Here is a 27,847-nt window from a genome sequence, read left to right as displayed (position 1 = left end):
ACACCACACACACAACACACACAACACACACCACACACACCTACACACACCACACACCACACACCACACACACACACACACACACACACACACACACACATACACACACACACATACTCTAAACCACAACTGAATACACACTATAACTCCCAGTCACTGGTTTCCATGGACTATTCAATTTTCTTTGCTGATTTTTTTTCTAACATATAAAACGTTTTCATACATTCTCTAAGCTATTTATATCTTCCCTGCCTCTTATTCCATTTTTCTTAAACCTGGCTTCCCCTGGGAACCACACACTGAAAACAAGTTGTTACTATGATTTCTTTTTTTAACTGCTTTCTTTAGAAAAAAAAAAAGGAAGAAAAAAATAAAATAAGATTTTGAAAATGCTTTCTTTTTTCAACAGCTCTTAGAGCACATTCTGCTCCTTAATCATAAGCTACTTAGTCTCAAAGAGCTCTGGCCCCATTTCTGTCTCTAATTCTGTGACTGACCGAGTCTTCTCCCCTCACTAGGCCTTATGCTCCAGTATGACGAGACTGCCAAGGGGCTTGGCACACCATGGTGCTGCATCTAGGGGAGCTCCCCGCCCCCCCAGGGTCCCCACCACTCACCGGAAGCAGTGCCGGTGGTACAGCTTGCCGTCGGCCAGGTAACGCTGCACCAGGTGCACGTGCTGCTGGCAGGCCGCACACGTGCTGCTGGGGGTCCGGTGGGCGCCCTGCTCTGACAGGCTGCCCGAGGAGCACTCATCGCCCTGCAGGGAATGGGGTGGGCAGACTGGGGGTGGGGCTGGGGTCACCAGCCTTTCTGTTCAAGAACACTCCCTGTTCCCCGCTCTAAAGGTGGCCATCTCCCAAGAGTGCGCAGTGCTAACACACTCCGTCAGAGCCCCAGAAGGGCAGAGGGTGGGGACTGTCACTGCTTTGCACATGAGGAAACTGAAGTCCAGAAAGGGGGAAAGACCTGCTCAAGGTCACTGAGTCAGGATGGAAACACAAAAATCCAGACTTCCAGTTTCTGGGGCCCTGTCCGCCAAGAAGGCAGCTTCCGGCTGTATAACCCCTTCGCCTGAGCTGCTCTTGTCCCGCTCCCGTCCCCACAGGTGGGCCTTGCCTGACAGGTGGCTGCCCTCTTAGGCCCACCTCGTCTGCCTTCTCTGTCCCCCCAACTAGAACCAAGCAGATTTAAGGCCAAGTTTCGCAGCTTCTAAGCACTGTGACCTTGAGCAAGCTGTCTCCGTCTCTGAGCCTTGGGTTCCTACCTGCCAAATGGAATCCTATAACCCCTGCCTGTCTCAGCCCTGCACATGCTCACTGGACACCCACCGTGGGCTGGGCTCCCTGTCCCTCAAGAGGTCCTCCAGCAAGGCGCAGTTGGGAGCAGGTGGGAAAAGCCCTCTGCACACTGTGAAGTGTTGTCCAGATGTGAAATGCTGGTGTCATTCCCTAAGCATCTTGGAGCAGGGGGCTGGCAGTGAGGCCCCCACTTCCCAGCTGAGAGATCTTGAACAAATGACCAAACCTCTCTGAGATTCAGTTTCCTCATCTGTACGTCAGGACACACAATACCCACCTCCCAGTGTTGCTGAGGGGACTAAGCAGAATCACCCTAGGAAGTTTAAGCTCTGTCTCACGGGAACCAAGGGGAGAATTTGTCGTACTGCATGGGCGAGTCCTGTGAGTCCCATGATGGGGAGTCAGTGCTGTGGACGCCCTGGGCCCCTCCCAGGCCTGCCATCCCCTGCCCCTACCGCCCTGGCCTGGCCTGTGAGAATCTAGTCCCAAAGCCAACGGGAAAGGGACCAAGAACACCCGCGGAACGCGGCAGTGGCAGCTGTCCCCCCACCCCACCTGCCCACACCCGGCATCTGCCTACCTGAGCCCTGTCTCCTGGTTCCGCGGGAGTGGGTGCTTTGGATGGCGGGGAGGATGCTGCCAGGCCCTTTCTGGGTGATGAGACCCCGGCTGCCAGGAGACCAGAAAGAGACTCTGAGGCAGCTGGAGACCCTGGAGGTCCAGGAGGCCCAACCTGGCCTGAGCTTTGAGCTCCATGGCTACCGCCTGAGGGCAGACCACCGACGCAGTGGGACCAGGCTCCCACTTCACACAGGCGGGGGATGCCTCCTTCCAAACTAAGTGCCAAGGGCAAGCTACCCAACCCTGCCAGGCCTCCGCAAAGCGGAACAGTGACTCCCACCACACAGGGCAGCGTGAAAAATAAGGCACCAGGGACTTCCCTGGTGGTGCAGTGGTTAAGAATCTGCCTGCCAGTGCAGGGCACACGGGTTCAAGCCCTGGTCTGGGAAGATCCCACATGCCACGGAGCAACTAAGCCCATGTGCCACAACTACTGAGCCTGCGCTCTAGAGCCCCCGAGGCACAGCTACTGAACCCCGTGTGCCTAGGGCCCATGCTCTGCAACAAGAGAAGCCACCACAATGAGAAGCCCGGGCCCCACAACGAAGAGTAGCCTCCGCTCACCGCAACTAGAGAAAGCCCGTGTGCAGCAACGAAGACCCAACGCAGCCAAAAATAAATACATAAATTTATTTTTAAAAAATAAAATAAGGCACCAGGACAAGCACAGAACCATCAGCACCCAACATGTGAAAGGACGGGTAGCTTCCTGCCCACGAGGCTGAACAGGTGAAGGGAAGGAAAGAAGAGGAACCACACGGCGCCGGCCTGAAGGTTCAGGAAGATGGGCTGGCTCCCTGGGGCCGAGAAGCTGCCCCACCCAAGCCCAAGTGGGCAGGTGCAGCCCGGAACCCTGCCTGCACGCCCTCGAACCAGAAGAAACCCACCGCCCAGCCCACCCGCCTCCTCCATGACTCTGCTCCTTCATTACTTCAGCAAATACCCACTAAGCACCTACTCTGTACCCAGTGATTAAAATAAAACCCCCAAATTCAGAGACCTGTATACCAAAAGATAAATCAATACTACTGTATGCTAATTCTTTTTTTTTTTTTGCGGTACGCGGGCCTCTCACTGTCGTGGCCTCTCCCGTTGCGGAGCAACAGGCTCCGGACGCGCAGGCTCAGCGGCCATGGCTCACGGGCCCAGCCGCTCCGCGGCATGTGGGATCTTCCCGGACCAGGGCACGAACCCGCGTCCCCTGCATCGGCAGGCGGACTCTCAACCACTGCACCATCAGGGAAGCCTATGCTAATTCTTAAAAATAAAATCCAGGGAATTCCCTGGTGGTCCAGTGGTTAGGCGCCTCCAATGCAGGGGGCCCTGTGTTGGATCCCTGGTTGAGGAACTAAGATCCTGCAAGCTGTGAGGCCCGGCCAAAAAAAAAAAAAAAAAAAAATCCAAATTCCTTACTGTGGTCTAAGGTAGCATTGCCAGCACCTCAGGTCACAATCCATTAACGGACCCTGAAATCGACTGAGTGGATGGCAACCAGCATATTGTAAAGATGAATTAGAAGGAAAGATCTGCGGGCATCTCATGTTTTAAGGGGAAGAATCGGTTCCTGAAACTTGTTTCAGTGACATATGTGTACATGAACATGGATTATAATGGGAAACATATTTCTTACCATGAGTCATGGTCAAAAATTTTGGGCCCACTCCCTACCACCACCACTACCCCACCCCCCCACCCCCTACCCCCACCCCAACCCTGGCCTCACCTCCTCCTTCCCCCTCACTCCCCTGGAGCACACAGGCCCCCTGCTGCCCCGTTGCCTGGAATATTCCTCCCCAGATCTTCACATGGCCTCCTTCTCCTCCTTGTTCAAGGCTTAGCTCAAATGTCACCTCCTCAGAGAAGCCCTCCATGACTACTCACCTGAAATAGCCACTTCCTCCTCTCGTTGCTTTTTTTTTTTTTTTTTTTTGGTACGTGGGCCTCTTACTGCTGTGGCTCTCCGGACGCACAGGCCCAGCAGCCATGGCTCACGGGCCCAGCTGCTCCGCGGCACGTGGGATCCTCCCAGACCGGGGCACGAAGCCGCGTCCCCTGCATCGGCAGGCGGACTCTCAACCACTGTGCCACCAGGGAAGCCCCTCTCGTTGCTTTTTATACCATTACCTTATTTTGTTTGCTTATCGGACTTATCTGCAATTATATTAATTACTTTGTTCTCTCTCTCCCTCCCCCATCCTTTAGACTGCAAGCTCTGTGAGTCTGTATCGTTCTCAGCTCTCTCCCTAGCACCTAGCACAGTGTCTGGCACACAGTAGAGGCGAAATAAATATTTGTTAAATGAATGAATAAGGGCCAGGTGCTGGAGTCATGTAGCAGGTCTACAGGGGAGAGGGAGTAATTGAGATACTATGACCAGAGTCTTATATGTTCACCACGGGGCAAGGGGCTATAAGAACACCTGGAGTATATCAGGGCAGGCTGCTTGGAGGAGGCAAAATGTGGGGTGAGAGGATGAGTAGGAAAGAATGTGCCAGAGCATGGGGGTGAGGACAGGGACTGGAGGATCACCAAGAAGAAAGGCTTAGCAGTAAAGGAATGTGATACATTCAAAGCAGCACAAGAAATTCAGTATGACTACAGCAGGGGCAGTGAGTGGCTTAAGCTAAGTGGGGAGAGGCCCTCAGGGGCCCCGCTAAGAAACTGGGCTTCATCCTGATGACACCACCCCTGTCACCCTGGTAGGGGGGAGGTACCCCTCCTCTGAGTCCCTCAGCCACTGGGCTTCCTTCCGTCACACTCTGGTTCCAGACTAGGCTGTGGCTCCTGGAGGTCAGGGGTCAGCTGACATGCCCAGGGTCACCGGCCTCCACGGAGCCTGGCACGAGATGAAAGGAGAGCACGGCACGGTGTTGGCATGGTGTTGTCTCAGCCACAGCCAGCTTCCAAAGTTACCCAGTAGAGTGAAAGTCAAGCCTGGTCAAAATTACCCTTGAAATCCCTCCCCTCACCCAGAAAGTACAGAAGAGGACCATCTGGGGGAGCCTAAGAGCCAGCTTCGCCTCCAGCGCTGGAACACCTCGCTGCATTCCCTCTGGTTGAGCAGCAGGTGGGATAAAAGTGGTTTGCATTTAGGGGCCAAGCCGTACGGCAGCACAAGCTGTGCCTTTAGCACCAGGAGCCCCCACAGGCCCAGGGGGTGCTCTTGCCCCGGGCAGAACACGGGGCGCTGGGCCACCAGGGTGACCTCACTCCCAGGGTGCCTGGTGAGGACCGGGAACAAAGTGGGCACCACTGACAGTATTACCAAGGGCCCTGCCCCACCTGCCCAGCCCACGGGTCCCCGGAAGGAGGCCCTCCAGAGAAGAGCTTAGTAGAGGGAGATCGGGGTTTGGCCACAGGGAACCCTCCAGAAGATACGACTGAACTGTGATTCTAGGTGAGCAAGCTAAATTCTAACCAATGGAATAAAAAAGTAATAATAATAGTAACCTTGAGTCCTCAATAAGGACAAGACACAGGTCATCCTTCCTCATTTACTCCCATCAACCCTGCAAGACGGATGCTGTTCTTATCCTCACTGCAAAGGGGACCCTGAGCCGAGAGGTGACCCTGTGGCCCACTGTCACCCAGACAGTAAATGGCAGCACAGAAACGTTCAGTCCACCTGCCTCTCACCAGACACTCGGCAGTTGAGAAATACTTTCATTTTTATTTCTAGTAAAATACATATAATGTTATTTGTTCAATTATAATATTAATGCCTAGCATTATGGGGGGGATGGGGAATAACAGATTATTTTAATCTTTTAATTTTTATGTTTTCTATGTTCTAATTTTCTACAGTAAGCATGTTTTACTCCTAGTAAGAAAAAGAAAATCGGTACTTCCTAGAATACTTTTCTTTTAAGAGATGGGCTGAGATTGTCCAAATGGAGAGCAGAGGCTGGAGGAAGGACTGACATGGCAGTGGAGGGGCAAGGTGCCCACCCCCAGAGGACCCCTGACAGCAGTGACACAGCGCAGGAGTCGGGACACCTGAACTTGGTTTTCCTGCTGTGTGACCTTGAGCTCCTCCCTTCCCCTCTTTGAGCCCATTTCCTCTCTGCGGAAGACAAGGCCCAGGAGAGATTCCCACATGGGGACTCTCCAGGCAGGAGGCTCAGTAGCTACCCAGTGACCTGACTCAGGGCCGAGAAATACCCTTGCAGCCTCCCATCCCCCCACACCCACCCCCCTATCCCACCCCACACAATTCCCCAGCCTCTTAGTTCTCAGGCCTTGAAGGTCACTGCTGGGGAAGATGCTGCACAACAGCCCTACAGGACCACTTCCCCACTGGAGGAAAAAAAACCCCAGGGAGGTGTCTGCAAACAGGAAGTGAGGGTGGGTGCCAGAGAGGTGAACTCACAGACAGCGGATGAACTCGTCCTGCTTTGTCTCCTCTGACATTATTAATTTTTTTTTTTTTTCCCCTCACCAAGTGGCTTGTGGGATCTTAGTTCCCCGACCAGGGATTCAACCCGTGCTCCCTGCACTGGGAGCGCCGAGTCCTTAACACTGGACCACCAGGGAATTCCCTCCTCTGACATTATTTCACTCAGTTACTGGTTCACGCGTTTGTTGTCTGTCTACCCCGCCAGGCTATGAGCTCCCCGAAGGCAGCGATCTCCTTCACCGCTGTGCCCCCCGGGCCCAGCACAGTGTTATTTTACTCAATTAATATTTCAGTGAGTGAATGAATGATGAGCTGCCTCCCTGTGCCTGTTTGCACCTCAGAAGACAGTGTGACACATGCCCCGCCCCCAGAGCCAGCCTCCCTGAAGGGCTGCACCCCTCTCACCTTGGCCAGGGCTGGCGAAGTGGTTGTAATATTGGGACACGTAGGTCATGATGCTGAGGCAGTCAGGGACACTCATGGAGACCATGTCACTGGGGTCCAGGAGAGCAGGGATTCCCAGCTCCTTCTCAGCCACTTCAAAGGCCTGGGGGCGTGCAGATGCCAGGGTGGGGGAAGGTTTGAGGCGGGGGGGGGGGGGAAACGTGTGGGGTGGGGGGCAGGTGCAGGGGTGGGAGAAGGATGAGGGGTGCACAGAAGCAGTCACAAGCAGGAAGAGGAGGATGAGGCAGGGTCAGTGGGCGCCACTCTGCACAGACCCAGCTTTGCTCAGCGGGATGAGGGCGATGAGGGCAGGGGTGACTGTGACCTGGAGAAGGGGAAGGTCTGGTGCTCCAGGCACAAGTGGGCCAGAGGGGAGCAGGGGGTGGGGAGAGGAGCGGCCAGGGCCCCAGTGCAAGGCAGCTGCTCTGGGAGCTGGTCCATGAGCCCCTCACCTCAGCTCCTGCCCTGCAAGACCCCTGCCCTCCGACACACACCCTCCCAAAACACACAGCCTCGTGGGCTTCCATCTGTCTGGGGGACTCACCAAACGGTTATTCTCGAAGACATTCTCCTTGGAAAGTGAATCAAACTCTCTGCAAGAGACAAAGTGGGGGAGGAGCATTGAGGAGAGGGCTGGGGCAGGGGCGTGACCAGTGGAGGTGACCACATCCCAGCCAGCCTGGGTCTCAGCAGGGTTGGGGGAGGGGACTGTGGAGGAGGAAACTGAGGCAAGGAACGTGTGCTAATAGAGCGGGGGCTGCCAGGTGGGGCAGAGAATGAGCACATGGCCCCTGGGGGCCTCCAAGCAGAGGCTGGAAATCACTCAGAAGGGGCGGGGTTGAAAAGCCCCAGCTTCAAGTTTATCCCCCAGGAAGCCATGTCCTGACTCAGTGGCAAAGACAAAACTAAGACCAGGACCAGTGCTGGTGACGACGAGGACACCCACAGATTGCTGGCCTCACGCTGAGCACTGGGCTGAGCTCCTGTCTGGAATTTATTTTCAACTCTACTTGGCACGTATTCACCCCACTTTACAGATAGGGACACTGAGGCCCAGAGAGAGGAAGCCACCCCGGGAAGAGGAAGCCGCCCTGGGAATCCACATTTCTGTTCCTTCCACTGCATGTCACAAACCTGGAGAGCCACACCAACTTGCTGAAACCCTAACCCAGGCCGAAGAGGAACGTTGTTCCAATGGGGCCGGGAGTAGAACAAGTCTGAACCAGCCTGGAAATAGTACATTCTCCAGAGCTGCTGGCACTGAACGGTCGGCCAACCCTGCTGAGCCACTCCTGGGGGCACCATCCTTCAGGGAGCAGTGAAGGGTGTCCTAGTTCCTAAGCTGGGACAGGTGAGAAGTGGCAGGGCCTGCCGGAGTAACCTAGCTTTTATTTATTCCCCGCCTCACCTCCTGGCTCCAGCTGCTGGAGTGGCTGAAACCAGCAGAGGAGACCCAGCCTTCTTGCTCGGCAGCCTCCTGGGTGCACCCGCCCCAAGCCTTGTCCTTCTATGGCTGGAAACTGCAGCCTGACTGCCTGAGACCTGGGCCCAGAGGCCGGAGAAGGCAGTACGGCCTCCAAAGTCTGGGTCCCAGGCCCTGTTCTTCCAGGTCAGGTTGTGTGACCTTGGGCGGGTTGGCAGTCCTTGTGGTCTTCATTTTCCCATCTGCAAACTAGGGGAAGCCCTCGTACCACCTCCCAGGCTGGTGGGGAGGACCAGGCTTGTTAGAGGCCGGCCTCACAGACACAAGAGAGCCCTCCTCCTCCTGCCCAGCTGCCTGCTAACTTCTCCAGGCAGAGATCAAGGTACAGTGAACGTGGGCCAAGGCAGGAAGGGGTAGTTTGCAAACCCCAGGAGGTGCCGAAGGCCAAAAGGCCGAGTGGACTGGGGAGGGGATTGTGTATGCACTTCAGCCCCTTTGGCCACCTCTGGCCAGACCGCTTCTTTCTCCCCTCAGCTGGGTCCCGAACTCCTCCCCTTGCTTGGCCACTGCCTAAGAGTGTGACCCTGAGCAAGCTACACAACCTCTCTAAACCTCGGGGACACTATGACACCAGCCCAGCCCCCAACAAAAGCTTGTTCTGAGGCCGAATGAGACAAAAGCAGCTTGTCTGGGCCGTTTATTTCAGTCTCCCAGCAGTGTTCTTAGAAGGCTAGGGTCACCTTTTGTTCACGGCGCGCACTCAACACCCTCCGCAGTGCCCGGTCCTTAGCAGGCACTCCATAAATGTCTGCTGAATGCATAAATGCTGGAAACAGCGTGAAAACTGTAAAGGTCCCCACGATACTACAATTTTTCCTCCACTTCTCCCTCCCCTACCTTCGTCCCTAATCAACATCTAGGCTTTGGAAACATATTTTCTGAGAGTTTTCGAAGGCTGGGAAGTTCTGTTTGGCTCTGGGGGAGGTGAGGAGCACAAAAATGAAACCCACATGGTCCCTCAAGGGAGCTTAAAGATGCCTGGATTTGAGGAGGGGGAATGAGCCCACAGCTCGAGAAGCCTGAACCACTTTAGAAGATGGTGCTTGCCCTCGCCCCTACCCCAGCCCTACTCTCATGGAGATCCTCCCTAGCCATCACCGAGGTCCTCTCTATGCCTCATATAGGACCCGGGCCTCGGTTTTTCTCCCGTGCAATGGTCTGGCAGCCCAGATGCTGGCCTGCCTTGCAAATGAATGCCTGGACCTGATTCTGGATCTCTTCGCAGGAGGGAAGCCCCCTCCGCTCCACACGAACTCTAGCCACATCCCTCCCTGTGGCCCCATCCACCCTCCTTAGCCAGCAGGAAGCCCTAAGCACTCTGGCCCAGCCACATCTCCCAGCCCTCCCTGCCCTGTGCTATGGGCTCCAACAGTGCCGCCTGTGTCTCTGCTCAGGTGGTCCCCTCTGCCGGGAATGCCCTTCCCTCAGCCCTGACCCAGCTCCTACTACCTCCTTGAAGTCTATGTGACGGCTGGGAGGCCCTCCCAACCTAGCCCTTTGATACAGCACTTCCCACGTGGAGTTATCAGCACTGCTTATACATCTGTTACCCGCATAGGCCATGGGGGACTGTGTGGGGTTTGCCTCTTGGTTGGTTAGTAGCTATTTCCATTACCAGGCACAGTGTCCAGCACAGAGTATAACCCTGCAGACATTTGTGGAATAAACGAAGGAATGAGACTCTTTCATCATCCCTTCCTGCTTAATAACACTTCTTATAATAACTAATGTTAATTGAATGTTCATTGTCCCATTTAATTTCTCCCAACAATCCTGTGAGGTAGGTCTTATTATCAACCCCCCTTTACTGACCAGGAAACTGATGCCTGGAGGTATCCAGTGATTTTCCCAAGGTTGCACACCTAAGACATGGAGGAGCTGACCGGAAACCAAGCAGCCTGCCCTTTGTGCTGGCAGGCTCAGGTCCATTGCATGGCTTAGCTTGACACCTAAGTCCTGTCACACACTGGCCAACCCTGCCTCACCACTTGCCCCCCAGCCAAAACAGAAGACCCCTTGAGCCCTCCGCTCTAATGCGTGGGTCCAATCTGGGTGCCCTCCTTCTCCAACCTTCAAGGCGCGGCTCCTGAGCCCCCTTACCCCGGGCCACAGGCCCCACAAGAGGCAGCAGCCCACCTACATCTCCACCTCATCTCGTTCGCTTCTGCATCCACACCCCCCAAAACCCTCTCCTCCAGGGCCCACCCCACCACCTACATGGTACAGAATAAATGCATCTACACCATCGAATCCTTGAGGCAATCCTTCCCTTCCTTTCCTCCTTCATCAAAGCCTCCCAGGTGCTGTCTTTGGGGAGCACAGGAGGTGGAACAGACACACAAAGACTCCAGACCCTGTCAGGCTTGGGGAGCCCTGTCCGAGGGGCTGTAAGCAAGACAGTCAAGGACCATGACTCTTGTCCCCAGTTTGCAGATGAGACCGGAAGTACAAGGAATGGCAGCTGCCAGATAAACATGCACTCAGTGTTTTATGAATGAATGAATGAATGAATGAATGAAGAGGTTCCAGGGCCCAAGGAAGAGGGAGCTGAGATAGAAACACCAAGTCAACTGTTCTGGGGTCTGAATAAATTTTCCCGTGGAACCTCACTGGGCACCTGGGGGCAAGAAGAGGCCATTTCACACCCTGGAGCAGCCCATTAGGGCTGTAGGTCAGACCCCAGGGGTATTCATTCAGCCTCCCTGCCCCACTGAGGACAGCAGAGTCATGCAGAACACACCTGGGGAGACAGGTCTGTGTCCTAATGGGGAGGGGGTTACATCCATTCATCTGACCTCTATTAACCCAGGGATTCCTCTGTGTCAGGAACTGTGCTAGTGCCCTGGAAACATGATCGCACGGGGGAATCAAAGCAAGGGGGCCCCACAGAGGGAACAGGCCTCAATGCCCCACGTGGAGGGGGCTGCTCAGAGTGCCTGTTTAAGAGTTTAGTGTAAGAAAGGCCCAGGGTCCCCGAGGAGGGCTCGGTGCTCCTTCAAAGAGGCAAGGCCTTGGAGGCTTCGGTGTCCCTTGGGCGGAAATCAGTGCCCTGTGGGCGGGGCCAGGGCGTCAGTAGAAAGACCAGCATGGGAGGCGGGCTGTGTTCCAGTGGGCGGGGTCAAAGAGGCCAAGTGGGGGAGGGGTGCCCTGGGTCAGAGGGTCTCCGCGAGGCGTTGGGGGCCCGCGGGAGAGTGGGAGTCTCGGCCTCCGGGGGCGGCGCGTGCCGCCGCCCCGGCTCCGCGTCACTGAGCGGGGCGGGGGTCCCCAGCTCGAGCCCGCGCCGCCCTGCGCCCCGGCCGGCCGCCCGCCCTCCCGGCACTCACAGCAGGTCGGGCCGGTGCCGGTGCAGGATGGCGCAGAAGGCCAGGCCGTCCCGGAAGGAGCTGCTCAGGTCGCGGATGTCCACGCCGCGGTAGCCCTCGCACTGGCGGCGGCACCAAGCCAGCAGCGCGACCCGCGGCCCCGCCATGAGCCGCGCGGGGCTCGGGCCCGGCTCCGGGCGCCGCCGGGACCGGGCTTCACCCTTGGACCCGGCTTGGGCCGGCTTCCAGCTACGGCTGCGGCTATGATTCCGGCGCGGCCCAGCCGGCGCGGCTTGGAGCTCGGGGCGCGACCCGCTAGCGGCGGGCGCGGGGCGGGGAGGAGGCGGGGCCGCGGCCTCGGAGTCCTCGCTCGGGCTCCGGAGCGGGGTCCCGGATCTGCTGCCTGCTTCCCGCCCGGCCCTGCCCGGACCTGCCCGAGCAGCCGCTGCCCGAATGGCCCGGCCCGGCCGGCCGCCGCCTACTCACTGCCGCCCGCTCCCCTTGCTGTGGGCCGGCCGCGGGCGCGGTCGTCCCGCTGGTCTCGGTCCCCGCCCGCCGCCGCGGGGGAGCGGGGAGGGGGCGGTGGCCTGGCGCCCCACCCAGCGGTGGCTCCGCCCCCCAGACGCGGACCCCGCACCCCCACCCGCCTCACGTGCCCAGCACCCCACCGCCCCTCTCCTCGGCGATCCCGGTCACCCCTTCCCACTCCCCGCCGTGGACTCCTCAAAGAACTCTGGGATGGCCCCTGAACCCCTCACCCACCGCAAACTAGCCCTTCCCCACAGTGACTTCTTCCTCCACCACGCTGCCCACCGGGAAGTCTCCTCTTCCTCCCATCCTGAGTGCTTCCCACTCTAAGGACCTGCAAATCCCCCACATTCCCCTGGCCTGAAACTTTGCGGAGGCATTCTCCCCACCCCCGGCCAATCAGGCAGTTCCCCTGCAGACCCCAAAGCACCCCCAGATGACCACTAGCTTCATTCACCCTGTCTCACCACTCCAAAACACCCTTGACCTACAGGTAGTTCTGTCTGCCACCTTCCCCTCCCCCCAGAGCCGGACCGGGAGACTCCATGCTCCCACCCATGGGACCCCGGGGCCCTTCCCATGGGACGCCCCCACCACCACCACCACAGTGGTCCAGGTGTCCACTCAGTGATGTATTGAGCCTGACAAGGGGTCCTGCAGAGTTTTCCTTACCCCCCCCCCCCGTGTAGGGTCAGGGATCTCACCCCTCCCCACTGGGGCATCCTGACTAGGGTTGGGGGGGTTGGGGTCCCATGGGAAGGACCTATGGGAAGCAGGCCCTTGTCTAATGGGACATTGGGTGTCTGGCCTTGGAACCTCTGCAGCCTCATTCTCCTGCTCCCCCTTCCAGACCTGGGTTAGCCACCCTCCCCAGAGGCCTCTCCCAACCTCCGGATGAATCAGTTTCCACTAGGCTGCCGTGGCAGTGACATCACTCTGACCAGTGCAATAGTTAGCTGGGATGAGTCTGTCGCACCACTCCCCCCAAAGGAAGGAGCGGGATCCTACTCATCTCTGTCAGCCATCAGCCCTTGGAGGAGTGGAAAGAACAGGGGTGTACCAACCCAGGCTCGAATCCTGGCTTTCCCCACTCACTCTGCCGTGTGACCGTGTGCCTCCATGAACCTCAGTTGCCACATCTTAATAATGGGGATAATTCCTGCTTTACAAAGTGGCTGAGAGGAGTAAGATGTGCCTTACAATTAGTCTTCACTCATAAACTCTAACTATTGATACCTGGTGCCTGGTAAACATGTGATAAAATGGATTGAAAACATTTTGTACCCAGCTTGTCCCTTGGACCTTTGTGAGTAAATTATGGAGGAAACAGGCCAACTTGGGGAATCCCACCTCCTCAAAGGTTCACTGAGTCCCAGCTCGGAATACAATTATGACCCAGGGGACCCCCGCTTGCCAGCCTGGGGCAGCCTCACACCCTGGATCTGTCCACAGCTGGGAGGCCACCATCTTGGCCCAGAACGCCAACTTTCAGGTTACCTAGGAAGGGGCTGCCACGAGCCAGGCTGCCTGGCCAGCCCCCTTGGCCCCTCACCAACCCTTCGCTGCTGCCTCCGGCCCTGTCCCTGTGGGAAAGCAACTCTAAGAAAGGAGGGTTCCAGGTACTCTCATTAAATCAGGGACTTGGGCTCACACACCCACCTTGGCCTCCAAAGACCACCAGTACTCTTCATTAAAGCCCAGGAGGGATTATATTCCTCTCCTCACCAGCCCAAGGGGCTCCCTTCAGGTCCCTGAAGACAGTTTCAGATCTGACCTTGATCCCTTTGCCATGATAGTAGCTCACCCAGCCCAGCCTCTGGGCCCTAATTAGCCATTTGTGGGGTTTGGAAACTCATTATCTGAGTCAGCTCATCATGATAGGAGGTAAGGGCCTCCATGACCACAGCTGTGTGACCACAGGCCAGACAACTCCACCCCTATGAACCCTAATTTCTTACCCTATAAAATTGGGATAATAATCTTTGCCTTGCCTGCGTCCCAAGGTTGTGGGTAATCCGGTGAGATAATGAATGGACAAATGCCGTGCAGACTGTAAATCCAGGGTTCAGGTGGGAGGTGGGACCGTGTTTACAGGTGAGGTCAGAAGCCACAGACAGCTATGCAAGTCAGGTCACCAGCCCAAAATCATACCAAAATATCAGGATTAGGACGAAGGGATTTGGGCCCTTCGTTTGGTGTGTTTATTTTTTAACTATCAGTTAAGAAGTAAATACACTCTCCTTATCAAAAATTTTAAAGTAAAGCTAAAGTTCCTACTTGACTGTCTCCCTCAACCCCAGTCCCCTCCTAAGATGTAGGCACGGTTGTCAGTTTTTTGTTTTTTAAATATTTATTTATTTATTATTTATTTGGCTGCTTTGGGTCTCTAGTTGTGGCATGCACACGGGATCTAGTTCCCTGACCAGGGATCGAACCTGGGCCCCCTGCACTGGGAGTACAGAGTCTTAACCACTGGACCACCAGGGAAGTCCCATGGTTGTCAGTATGAAGTCGAACCTTCCAGACCTTGTGCATGCATTTATATTCAAACATGGATTCAACAAATATTGACCAAGTACCTGCTCCTTGGCTGGGGAGCTCCAGGGTAGATAGGGTGAACAAGACAGGATCCCTGCCCTCATGGAACTAACATTCTAATGGAGAAGACAGGCAGGGAACAAATAAAGCAACAAAGATCATTTTAGATGGTGAAGGGGGCTTGGAAGAGAATAAAGTAAGACACTGTGACAGAGAACCATGGGAACAGACGGGGCTTCCAGGGAAGGCCTCTTTGTGGTGGGAACATTTGAGCTGAATGACACCCATCCCCCAAGAAAGCAAGTCGGATGCGAGCCAGTGAGAGATCATTGCAGGTAGTTGGAATCCTTCTAATTTATTCCCAGTAATAGCACGAGGCAGGATCCTGGCAGGGAAGTGCTGGCTAGTGTGGTGAGTGAGACAGGCTAGTGACTACTCTTCGTCCAGAATGATAAGGGGCAAAGGAAAAAGAAGCCCGAAGGAAGAGCAGGCGTCCAGAGGAGGGCCCTGACTAGTCTGGGAAAGGATGCCATACTTTCCACTTCCCATTCTTCCTGCCTGCCTGCTTTGCAGGAGGGCTGTGATGGAGGGAGATGCAAAGGCAGAATGAAGAAAAACCCCACGGGGTGGGGGGGGGAGTGGGGGGAGAAGCTGATGTCGAATGAGCACTGGTGGGAATGGCTGAGTGAATGAATGACCAGCACTTACAGCTTACACTTATTTTCACACACAGATCTCAAGGTAAATTTCAGAAAGATGAAAGGGAGAGGAATGGCCATGGTGGGGACCTGGAGAAGCTGAGGGGGAAAAGAATGTCATCATTGCCTCTGGGAATCTCTGGCTGTTGAGTCCCCACCTGACTCTGCGCCTGCTCAGAGGCGGGGGCTGGGGGCCGCTTCTCTCTCAGAGCCAGAAGTCCACCTGTGTCTGTGCGTTCCTGGGTGTGGGAGGTGATGCCTGGTTGGCCCCATTTCACTCACCACCTACTCTCTTTGCCACTGACCTGCTGGGAGGCCCTGGATAAATATGTCACCTGTCAAAGGTTCAATGTCAATATCTATAAAAGGTGGGCCTTTGCCCACCTTGGGATGCAGCAGGCCTGTTTCTAGGACTCTATCCTCCAGAAATACTATCCCAGGGGCCCCAAGATGCACATACAAAGATGGTCATTGTTCGCTAACAGCAAAGCACTGGGAGCAACCTAAATGTTCATGAGGGACAGCATAATTGAGTTTCAATACAGCTGGAAAACAGAAGACCACCAGCTGTTAAAAAGAGCGTCCTGGGGGATTTCCCTGGCGCTCCAGTGGTTGAGACTCCACGCTCCCATTGCAGGGGGCGCAGGTTCTGGTCGGGGAATTAGGATCCCACATGCCCACGGTGTGGCCACACACAAAAAAAATATCCTGGAAACAACAAGGTCCTACTGTATAGCACAGGAAACTATATTTAATATCCTGTGATAAACCATAATGGAAAATAATATGAAAAAAAAGAATATATATATGTGTATAACTGAGTTACTTTACGGCACAGCAGAAATTAACACAACATTGTAAATCAACCATACTTCAATAAAAATTTTTTTTTTTTTTTTTTTGCGGTACGGGGTCCTCTCACTGCCGTGGCCTCTCCCGTCGCGGAGCACGGCCTCTCCCGTCGCGGAGGCTCCGGACGCGCAGGCCCAGCGGCCATGGCTCACGGGCCCAGCCACTCCGCGGCACGTGGGATCCTCCCGGACCGGGGCACGAACCCGTATCCCCTGCATCAGCAGACGGACTCTCAACCACTGCACCACCAGGGAAGCCCAATAAAAGTTTTTTTAACAAGTGTCATGGAAATACATCCTCAAAAGAAGTGAAAAAAGCTAGCTGTAAAATAACAGATATACTAGGATTCCATTTTTGCAAAACAAAATTTATATATATATAACATATATATCATGTATACTTATGTATATGAACATGTACATGTGCAGATATATGGAATTTTAAAACATCATAAAGAAAGGAAAAAATCTACCCAAATGCTGTCAATGGTTCACTATGGGAGTGAGATGGGGGTGTGGCAAACTCACTTTTCTTTTTTTTAATAAACTTATGTATGTATTTATTTTGGGCTGCGTTGGGTCTTCGTTGCTATGCGCAGGCTTTCTCTAGTTGCGGCGAGCAGGGGCTACTCTTCCCTGCGGTGCGCGGGCTTCTCATTGCGGTGGCTCCTCTTGTTGCGGAGCACGAGCTCTAGGCGAGAGGGCATCAGTAGTTGTGGCTCACGGGCTGTAGAGCGCAGGCTCAGTAGTTGTGGCGCACGGGCTTAGTTGCTCTGTGGCATGTGGGATGTTCCCGGACCAGGGCTCGAACCCATGTCCCCTGCATTGGCAGATGGATTCTTAACCACTGAGCCACCAGGGAAGTCCCAGATTCACTTTTTACAAGTCATTATGGACCGAATTTGTAACAACAGCAGGCATAACTTTTTAAAATAACAGTTTTGAGATATAATTCACATACCATAAAGTTCACTCTTGTGAACAATTCGTGGTTTTTAGTATATTCACAGGGTCGTGCAACCATTATTTTATTTAGAATATTTTCATTACCCCCCAAAGTCTGTACCCATTAGCACTCACACCCAATACCTGCCCGCCACCCCTGCCCCACCCCTGGCAACCACTATTCTGCTTTCTGTGTATTTGACTCCTCTAGGCACCTCCTATAAGTGGAATCATCCAATATTTGCTGCTGATTAATTTTAGACTCTTGCTCTGATCATAATCTTAACCAGTCACTTGAAAAAACAAATGAACTTTCTCATACCAACACAACATCGTTTGCAGTTTAATTAACAGTGCTAGAAGCGAAAGGGGCTCTAATTTTAAAACAAAAGCAGCCCCAAATAAGCAAGAGGAGATTTGCTCACACAGAGGGCCACGGCAGGTCACTGGAAGACAAGAAATCCAGGTAAGTCAGGCAGAGCAAGTATAATTTCATAATGAAAAAAATAACAGGTGAGGGAGCAGGACTTTAGGAAGTGGACCATCCTTCCAGTCTGGACAGCTCGGACCCTCAGTACCTGTGAGCTTCTAATTCTAGGATTTCATTTTTCTAAGCTTCTCTGACTCCAAGATCCATGTGGGTCTGACCACTGTGCTTTTCTCTCAGGGCCCTACACAGGCCCTTGGCTCTGAGCTGCTCCCTGGGGGAGCAGGGCCCTGTGGACAATAGGAACATTGTGGGACCTCGGAAGCTGGGGCCTGGAGGCATGTGGGAGGTTTCGCTGCTCTCCTGGTCCTCACTTCGCCACAGGCATGCCCTGAGCTTGCCAGGACAGCATCCTGCGCCCCCGTCCCGGCCTGCCGGGATGAGCCTCGGTTTCCTGGAATCCCAGCAATGTCTGCGGATAGGCAGCTATGCCAAGCCATTCTCCACAGACCGTACTGTTCCCCACATACTGTATACACATTCTGGAAAATCGGTCTGGGATTGGGCAAGCAAGTTTGAATCCTTACCCCAAAATGAAACAACTCTCCAATTAAACCCTCCAGAGCAGAGAGGACCATGTGCTGTCTGTCACTGGGAGGGTTCTCTCTGAGCTGGGAGTTACTCCTACTTTGCCTTCTGGGTCTGTCCCCGGAGGGGAGGCAGGTCAGAGAAGCCACTGAAATATCCAGGCTGGAAAGGACCCTTTGGGAGTATTTAGCAAAACCCCTCAGTATACAGGAGACTGGAGCCAAGGAGGGGAGGTGCTTGCCCAGGATGATAGAGGCAGCTAGAGGGGGAGCTGGGGCTGAACCCATCCCCAGCCCCTTACTCTCCGTGCTACAGGATGCTTGGGAGGCCTCAGCCTGCCACGCTGTCCCCCGCCCCTTTTGGCTTCCTCTGAAACACGTATTGCTGCTGTTCCAAATCCTGCACAGGCTTCAAGGCCCAGCCCAGACATCACCTCCTCCCTGAAGCCTTCCCTGATAGGCCCAGATGGAAGCCATCACCTCCTCCCTGAAGCCTTCCCTGATAGGCCCAGATGGAAACCACAGCTCCAGGTCTTCTTACAGATTCCCACCCTTGAATTAGATGGAAACTACAGGGAAATCCTTGCCAATTTCAGAGAGAAATTTCCACATGCCTACCCTGGAGGGACTGGCAGGCCAGTGTGGGAGACAGACATGTAAACAATCACAAAAAACAGTCACAGAAAGACAAGACAAGGGAGGTGATATAGAGATGGACAAAGTGCTATAGCACTTCCACAAGGAGCCTCTCATCTCCTGTCCGGGGACTGAGGCTTTATCCCTGAAGGCTGTGTGGAGGAAACGGCATTTGAACAGTGGCTCACACTGCGTGGCATTTATTTGTGCATATGTGTCTCTCCCCATTAGGCTGTGAGATCCGATCCTTAAGAATATTTTATTTATTTATTTATTTATTTATGGCTGTGTTGGGTCTTCTTTGTTACGTGCGGGCTTGCTCTAGTTGTGGTGAGCAGGGGTTACTCTTCGTTGCGGTGCACAGGCTACTCAAGGCTTCTCATTGCGGTGGCTTCTCTTGTTGCGGAGCATGGGCTCTAGGTGCACGAGCTTCAGTAGTTGTGACACGCGGGCTCAGCAGTTGTGGCTCGCGGGCTCTAGAGCGCAGGCTCAGTAGTTGTGGTGCACGGGCTTAGTTGCTCCGCAGCACGTGGGATCTTCCCAGACCAGGGCTTGAACCCACGTCCCCTGCATTGGCAGGTGGATTTTAACCACTGCACCACCAGGAAGTCTCCAATCCTTAGGAATATTGATGGCTTGGGACATTCCTGGTGGTCCAATGGTTAAGAATCTGCCTTCCAATGCAGGGTACTTGGATTTGTTCCCCGATTGGGGAACTAAGATCCCATGTGTAAAGGGGCAAACTAAGCCTGCACACCACAACTACTGAGCCTGCGCGCTCTAGAGCCAATGTGCCACAACTAGAGATCCCACGTGCCGCAACGATGAGTCTGTGTGCCACAACGAAGACCCAATGCAGACTAAATAAATAAATAAATAAATATTTTTAAAAATATATTTTAAAAATGTATATGTATAGCTGATTCACTTTGTTATAAAGCAGAAACTAACACACCATTGTAAAGCAGTTATACTCCAATGAAGATGTTAAAAAAAATATACTGATAGATAACCTTTACTGACACTAACCGTATGCTAGACATTGTGTGTGTGTGTGTGTGGTGTTTTCTTCCTTCTTTCTTTCTTTTTTTTTTTTTTAAATTAATTAATTTATTTATGGCTGCGTTGGGTCTTCATTTCTGTGCGAGGGCTTTCTCTAGTTGTGGCAAGCGGGGGCCACTCTTCATCGCGGTGCGCGGGCCTCTCACTATCGCTGCCTCTCTTGTTCTCTGCGGAGCACAGGCTCCAGATGCGCAGGCTCAGTAATTGTGGCTCACGGGCCCAGTTGCTCCGCGGCATGTGGGATCTTCCCAGACCAGGGCTCGAACCCGTGTCCCCTGCATTGGCAGGCAGATTCTCAACCACTGTGCCACCAGGGAATCCCCTTTCTTTCTTTCTTTCTTTCTTTTTTTTTAATTTTGGCTGCACCACGCAGCATGTGGGATCTTACTTAGTTCCCCGACCAGGGATCGAACCTGTGCCCCCTGCAGTGGAATTACAGGGTCCTAACCACTGGACGTACAGGGAATTCCCATGTGGTGTTTTTCTTGTTAATGTGCATTACCTCTGGTTTCTCACAACTCTGTGAGCTTCACATGATCACTGTTTACTAATAAGGATAAAACTCTGAGAGGGTAAAGCCCTCTCGAAGCCACACAGCTGTCAAAATATGGTCAGGACGCCGTCTGGCTCTTTCTGACTTCACAAAGAACTTTCACCACAAGGATGTGCCGCTGGTGGACTGAGGCCAGCATCGTGTCTGGTTCACCCCTGCATACCTAGTTTTCACCATAAGTTCATTCACTGCTATGTACCTGTGAGTTTGGTGAGCAAGAACCTCCCAGGTGCCCCATGTCTGCAGCCCCTGGCAGCCCTGGCAGCAATGCTCCTGAAACCGTGCACCTCACATTGGGACCTGAACCTACGTGCCGGGACTCGAACCCACGCAGCCGGGACTCAAACCCAGCCCAAACCCACAGTGTTCCAACTGAGATCACACACCTGGTTTCAGGACTTAATGAAGCTCAGGTTCTTGATGTCTCATCATAGAAAGAATTCAGTGAGAGACAAAGTGGTAGGTAAGAAGTGGATTTATTTAGAGAGAAATGCACTCCACAGACAGAGCGTGGGCCATCTCAGAAGGTGAGAAAGGCACCAGGGTACTGGGTTGTCAGTTTTTATAGGGGTGGGTAATTTCATAGGCTAATGAGTGGGAGGAGTATTCCAGCTATTTCAGGAAGGGGTGGGGATTTCCAGGAAGTGGGCCACTGCCCACTTTTTGATCTTTATGGCTGATCTTGGAACTGCCATGGCGCCTGTGGATGTGTCTTTAGCTTGCTGATGTGTTACGGTGAGCATATACTGAGGCTCAACGTCTAGTGGAAGTCGACTTGTCTGCTCTCTTGGACCCATTTGGTTTTAATCAGTTTATGTCATGTCCTCGGGCTATGTTATTCTTTCAAAGGTTGTGCCCTGGGCTTCCCTGGTGGCGCAGTGGTTGAGAGTCGGCCTGCCGATGCAGGGGACGCGGGTTCGTGCCCCGGTCCGGGAAGATCCCACATGCTGCGGAGCGGCTGGGCCCGTGAGCCATGGCTGCTGAGCCTGTGCGTCCAGAGCCTGTGCTCCGCAACGGGAGAGGCCACAACAGTGAGAGGCCCGCGTACCGCAAAAACAAAAACAAAAACAAAGGTTGTGCCCTGCCCCCTTCCCTCCTGTTTCACTCCCAGCTCACTTCCGATGGCAATAAACAGGACTAGTACTGGAAGGCTAACAGGGTTGGTGCTCAGATGCAGATGGAATGTTCTAGGCCCTAAGTTGGGTTCCTGTGGCTCTGCAGTGGGGCTCAGGGGCAGAAATTTGGCAGGAAGGAGGGAGAGGGAGGCCAGAGGGGCCTGACTTAGAGTTGGGTCTGCAAAGCCAGCCCTCGTTTATGCTTGGACTCTTTAGGGGTGACTGGGGTTACAGTTGAGGTCCTGGGGCCTGGAGCCCTCTCAACTACCCCTCAGTATCAACCCAGCCCGATCTGCAAGTCAAAAGCAGGCAGGTGGGAAACAGTTTCTGAGCCTCCCTACCCCAGGAAGGTCACCTCTCCTCTGAGGACCAAGTGACAAGGAAGGGGCTGTCAGGCTGGAGAGATTTCGGTCAGCCAGAAGGTCAGAGCACCTGCCACCTGTCAGACACTAGAAGAGGACTGTCTGTCTCCCACCTACCTGACTGTCTACACGGAACTGTGAGCAAGGCAGCTCTTCCCATTTGAAACAGAACATGAGACTTTCCTGCAGAAGCTCTGAGTGAGTTGTTTTCCCGGTAGATAGAACAGAGAGAGGTTAGCAAGGGCGAACCTCATCTCCAGGTGACACAATACAACACAACTGGGACGGGTAAGGGTAACAGCAAACACTTGTATCATGCTCGACAGCTTTATATGCTGAGGCTCAGAGGGGCCCAGGGAGGCAGGTGGGGAAGAACTACTCACTCCATTTGATGCACGAGGAAGCAGAGGCCCAGAGAAGTTAAGCAACCTGCCTGAAATCTCCCAGCTTCTAAGAGGGCAGTGTCAGGACTTGTATCTAGGCCCCCCGCCTGATCAGAGAGTGGAGAAGGCCACCCTCCAGGTCCACCAGCCCCAGGGAGAGAAATGGGAGTGGGGGTGGGAACAGGAGGAAGGTACCTTAATCAAGGGCGGGGCCAGGAATACAGCCGCAGGTTTGATAGGAATGTGGAGCCGGGAACCGGGATGACTTGCTGCTTCCGGTACCCGCCTCCTTCTCAGAAACATCAGGAAAATTGCTGGTCAGGCTTTGGATCAAATTGGCCGCCCCCTGCCTCCCTCTCGACCTCTTCCTGATGTGCTTCCCCCACCCCACAGCCTGGCTCCTGACCCCAAGCAACAGCCCAGGCCGGCCCCTCTCCAGTGTGCATGGCAGGTGGACACGGGGATGAAAGGCCATCGGGAGGAAGAGCCAGTGCAGCACACCCACACTCTTCATTTGCTGAAGAGTGAATACATTCGTCATTTATTCACTCTATGCATCTGCCTTCTAGAAAGGATTTAAGGCACACCATCACTTATTGATACACTTATATCATTTCATTTGATGAACCCCATTGATTCACTTCCTTGTACCTTCATCATTCATTCATTCAACTAATTCTCTTTATTGCAAAGGCCATTGCTCCCAACTGCTGCCTCCCTTTTCTCAGGCATTCATGGGGGATCCTGGCCCATTTAATCCTAGAATGTTACCCAGAAATCTAGAACTGCAGGGCCGCAGCCTTCGGACAACAGCAGGTCTCAGTGCCTCATTTTGTAGATGAGGAGGTGGTCAGTATCCACCGAAGGCCAAGGCCATTCCGGGAAGAGAAGCCCCATCTTGGGCTTGCAGTCCAGTCCACACTGTGGAAAGGAAGCCAAGGCCACCAGAGGCTGGTCTGTGTGGCGAGGAACCAGCTCCAGCCTTGGGGTCTGAAGAGCAGGGTTCCGGCCCCAGCTGTTCACTGCCTCTGCCCAAGTCTTACACCCTGGGCATCTCCACCTGGATGTCTCACAGGGTCCTTGAACTCCTGTCTGAACCCAGTTCTCTACCCACCTTCACATCCTTCCTGTTTCAAACCTGCCCACTCACCCCATCTCAATCGTGGTTCCACTGTCTCCGCAGCTGCAAAAGCCAGAAGACTGGGCATCTCCCCGCCCCTGCCCCTGCATATCTGGCCAACTGCCAAGTCCTGCCCTCTGTAACCTCCCAAATGGCTCTTGAATTCTCCAGCCTCTCTCCACCCCTGCTGCCACACTCTGCACGAGCCCCAGCTCCTCTACAGCTGGGCTGCTCTAGACAAGTGTCTCAGCCTCTCTGTGAACTGGTCTCTACACTGTCCCTACACAGACTTGCCTTGGGTCCACCAACGAGCAGGGAGTAGAGAAAACCCCTGGGTGAGTCTGCAGGCTCCGAGTCCCAGCTCCACCATGAAGTAGCCTTGCTGATCCATATAATCTATGCCTGTGATTTCCAAGGTCATGGCCAGCTAATAATAATGGACTTCATTCGCTAATCACACACTACAGCCAGGTGCTGTGCTAAGTACTTTATATAATTTAATCAAGTGAAATGCTACCCCCATTTTATAGATGAGGAAAGTGAGGCACTGAGAAGCTAAGTAACTTGGCCCATGGTTACACAGCTAGTATGTGGAGTCGGGATTCAAACCCAGGTCTGGCCAAGCCCGAGCCACACACTTTGCCGTGCTGCCTTCTCTTGCCGGTGCAGGAACTTTTGGTAACTGGCACCACCCAGAGCTCCTCGTTCCCTGCTAATTAAACCCTCACTCCCTTTATGCGTGGGAGGATTATGAACCTGCTTCTTCCACTCCAGGCAAGCTGGAATAAAAACCCTGCGAGCTGGCTGCAGCTGCTTAAAGCCCTGCGTTCCTCAAGCCGTACCAGGCGGAGTTCAGCTGTGCCTGCCCCCTCACAAGGGCTGCCGGCTGCCCAGCACTGCCGCGGGACATGGGCCAAGACACTGGGAAATGGCCCAAGCCAGGCTCTCACACACTGGCTCTGTGTGACCTTGAGCTCCTCAAATGGCCCATCTACTGGTAAGAAGGGTGCTGAGGCTGGTGTGTATAAAACTGATGACTAATAAGAAGCTGCAGTATAAAAAAACAAACAAACAAAAGAACCACTAATACGAAACTTTCTTTGGGTTATTTGTATGGAAATATGTTAATATAAATGTTTCAGACATTACATGAAATTTCTAAAAATCTTATATGTTCTGGTATAATGTTATAAGTCATAATTCTAGTTATTACTTTAAAATGTATATCTCAGAAATAACTAAATTTCCTTGTCAATTGCATTATTATGAACTTTCATCAAATCTTTAACCGTGGTCATTTTTAAGTCTTTTGTCATTTACAGACAGTTCTGGGTGTACTCTGATGCTTTCGCAAAAATGTTCCTATAAAAGGGTTCCATCTTCAAGGAATTCATGGAAAAGACTCTGACGAGGACAGGTTTCTGGTAACTGACCATACTGCTGAACTGAATGAATAAGCATTTTCAGAACTCTAATGGAAAACTGATGAATTTATAAAAATGCTAACAAAAGATCAAGATGAAAAAAAATTAATTACATGGACTGAGTGAACTGATGAGGATGATTATAATTTTTGTGACTTTCTGTTTGAATAAAAAAAAAATTCCCACAAGGACTCAGAGGCAAAAAATATACAAATCAATTTTCACTGCAAAGTAAAGGAGCTGTTACAGTGGAGGATTACTGGACTGAATGTCAATATTATGACATAGTATGAGTGTGTTTCATGTTTGGTAATTGCAATCATTGTTGCTTTTATTGTGGTCATCCACTTACAATGCTTGGTGTCAGTTTATTTATCTCTTGTAAAAATAAAATGCAGTGTGCGTGTGTGAAAAAAAAAGTGAATGCATGTTATATTTTATTAATAAAATACACATAAAAGGGCTTCCCTGGTGGCGCAGTGGTTGAGAGTCCGCCTGCCGATGCAGGGGACACAGGTTCGTGCCCCGGTCTGGGAAGATCCCACATGCCGCGGAGCGGCTGGGCCCGTGAGCCATGGCCGCTGAGCCTGTGCATCCGGAGCCTGTGCTCCGCAACGGGAGAGGCCACAACAGTGAGAGACCCGCGTACCGCAAAAAAAAAAAAAAAAAAAAGCACATAAAATATTTTCCCCAAAACCTAAAAAAAAATTAAATTAAATTTAAAAATAAAATTTACTGTTAAGAAGCAGAAAAAAAAAAAAGAGTGCTGAGGGACCGGGTGAGACACAACACACCTTGACCTGGCATAATTTTAGTGATGGAGACAGGAGACTCTGACATGAATTATGAGACTCTGGTGGTGAAATCAAAACAAGTTAACACCGGGGGTGCTCAGGTGCGTCTATATCCTATGAGTCACCAGTGCCAAATGTCAGGACTGGTTGTGGGTACAGAAGAGACGGTACTGCATGGGCCATTCTTAACAAGGCCAGGGAACCAGGGTGTACACAGGCACTGGGGGCGGGGGTGCAGTAAGGCCTGGCTGGCACTGGCCTGGCGATCCAAACGCTTGGCAGGATCCCAATGCTGCCACTCGTTAGACTCCAGCAAGGTAACAGATGAAGTGCCTGGAAAGCTACCAAGAGCTCTATGAATGTTTGGACTTATTACATATTAACTAAGAGGCTGCTTTTCGTTTTCCTTCCTTTTGGAGGAAGGATGGCATCCCAGAGACAGCACAGCCTTTAGAGCTGGGCTGACCTGGGTTCTGTCCTGGGTCCTCTTTAGCTCTGGGAACTTGGACAAGTTGTGTAACCTCCCTGGTGGAGAATGGCCTCCTAACTCAGACTTAGTCACAGCCTTTACAGTCTCGACAAGGCCTATATGACTCCCCATGATCAGGAGCTTCACTGGTCTCTGGCCTCTTCCTCCCTCGCCCTTGCTAGCTCTGCTCCAGCTGGCCTTTTCACTACATTCTCTCAACATACAAAACATGCTCTGACCTCAGGGCCTTTGCACTTGCAGTTTCCTCTTCCTAACACTTTCTTCAAGTATCTGCAATGTGGCCTCCTTGCCCCGGCCTCCTTGCCCCCTGCATGTCTCTGACCAAATGATACCAATTAGTGTGATCTCTTCTGACCATCCAATTCAAAGGGGTAACTCCTACCCTGGATTTTTCTGCACAAGATACCTCGCCATCCAACATACTATATATGCTTTACCACCTGTCTCCACTCATTAGAATTTAAGTCCCATAAGGACAAGGGCTTTTTTTCTTTATAACTGAAAAATTAAACTGTTATTTGTTTTCTAGGGGGTTTGTTTTTTACCCACTTCCTTTTCCCTCTCACCTAGCAGTGCCTGGCTGGCTCACTTGTAGAAAAAAGGATACAACCTTCCGTGCATAAAATCCTATAATGTGCCTGATACACAGCAGGCATTCTATTAGACACCTAGAGCCGCCGCAGCAAATTACCACAAAGTTAGTGGCTAAAACAGAAACTTATTCTCAGTTCTGGAGGTGAAAAGTCCAAAATCAAGGTGTCAGCTCTAGGGGAGAGCACTTCCTCGCCTCTCATAGCTTCTGGTGGCTCCAGGCGTTTCTTAGCTTGCGGCTGCATCTCTCTAATCTCTGCCTGTCTTCATGTGGTCCCCTCCTCCCTGTGTGTCTCTGTGTCTAAGGACACTTGTCATTGGATTTAGGGGCCACCTGGATAATCCAGAGTGCACTCATCTTGAGATCCTGAACTCACATCTTTATCCAAACGTCACACTGATAAGTTCCAGGGGTTAGGACATAGACGTATCTTTTCGGGGACCAGCATTCATTAACTACTAGGAAACAAGGATACAGGAGAGCTTATGAATTCCAAGCACGGGGGAGAAATAAATAACTGAGCATCTCACTTATTCCTCACGACTGCCCAGTAAGGCAGATTCTACTATCCTTGTTTACATGCAAGGAACGGGGCTCCTGCAAGCAGGAGCTTCCACCCCAAGAGCCATACTGGCGGCCACCCGAGTGACAGGTGACACCCCAGATAAGGAGGAAGCCAGTTCACCCAGCTCCAGCCACTGCCATCCCCATGCCAAGTCCCTGGAGCAGGCCCAGCTCTGCCTGGCTGCAGGCTCTAGGGCCCCTCAGGTGTGCCCAGAGGTCACATAGTAAATTAGTGAGACAATTCAGACTTGAATCTAGGTGTCATGCCTTCAAGCCAGCGGCTCTTTCCATGTTCTCAAGCTCCCTTATAACCAGAAAACTCAAAAGGAACCAGCACAAAGCCTAGCTTGAGAATTCACAGCAACCCTGTCACTGGGTGGGGGGTAGCAACCTCATCAGCCACACCCATCCAAGTTCCAGGAAATACCCCCTTGCTTTGGAGCTAATATAGACCACGCGGCGCGGCACACAGGATCTTACTTCCCAGACCAGGGATGGAACCCGTGCCCCCTGCAGTGGAAGCGCGGAGTCCTAACCACAGGACCGCCAGGGATGTCCCGACCATGCAGTTTTTGATGGGGTATTTATTGCTGTTTCACCTCTTGCTGCCAGTCTTAGGGTAGGGCTTTCT

The 27,847-nt window shown here is 53.0% G+C and overlaps 1 protein-coding gene, 1 long non-coding RNA gene and 1 other non-coding gene across 7 annotated transcripts in view; all 3 read right to left on the bottom strand.

Moving 5' to 3' along the window:
• MICALL1 (MICAL like 1) overlaps nt 1–12,072 on the bottom strand; it is a 28,140-nt gene extending 16,068 nt beyond the window's left edge. For 2 of the 5 annotated variants that reach the window (XM_067698031.1, XM_067698035.1), the window contains exons 1-5: nt 11,569–12,072; nt 7,307–7,355; nt 6,724–6,865; nt 1,882–1,970; nt 618–760 (exon numbers count right to left, since the gene is read on the bottom strand). In XM_067698031.1, coding sequence (XP_067554132.1) covers nt 618–760; nt 1,882–1,970; nt 6,724–6,865; nt 7,307–7,355; nt 11,569–11,714 — 569 coding nt within the window. In that variant the 5' untranslated portion in view covers nt 11,715–12,072. The remainder of the gene's footprint in view (nt 1–617; nt 761–1,881; nt 1,971–6,723; nt 6,866–7,306; nt 7,356–11,568) is intronic. The other 3 variants (XM_067698030.1, XM_067698034.1, XM_067698032.1) reach the window with 2 other exon arrangements.
• Nucleotides 12,073–14,489: 2,417 nt separating this feature from the next.
• On the bottom strand, nt 14,490–14,562 carry TRNAG-CCC (transfer RNA glycine (anticodon CCC)). The gene has a single exon. It is a non-coding gene; the product is annotated as a tRNA-Gly (tRNA).
• Nucleotides 14,563–16,591: 2,029 nt separating this feature from the next.
• Nucleotides 16,592–23,425, bottom strand: LOC137202451 (uncharacterized). Its single transcript, XR_010932623.1, has 3 exons — nt 23,383–23,425; nt 22,428–22,521; nt 16,592–16,982 (listed from the first exon to the last, which is right to left on the bottom strand). It is a non-coding gene; the product is annotated as an uncharacterized lncRNA (long non-coding RNA).
• Between the last annotated feature and the right edge of the window lie 4,422 nt (nt 23,426–27,847).

This window comes from Pseudorca crassidens, chromosome 11 (genome assembly GCF_039906515.1).
Source record: "Pseudorca crassidens isolate mPseCra1 chromosome 11, mPseCra1.hap1, whole genome shotgun sequence".
In the NCBI taxonomy this organism is placed as follows: Eukaryota; Metazoa; Chordata; class Mammalia; order Artiodactyla; family Delphinidae; genus Pseudorca; species Pseudorca crassidens.
The sequence above is the reverse complement of the archived record's forward strand: the minus strand, read 5'-3'. Positions and strand labels throughout refer to the sequence as shown.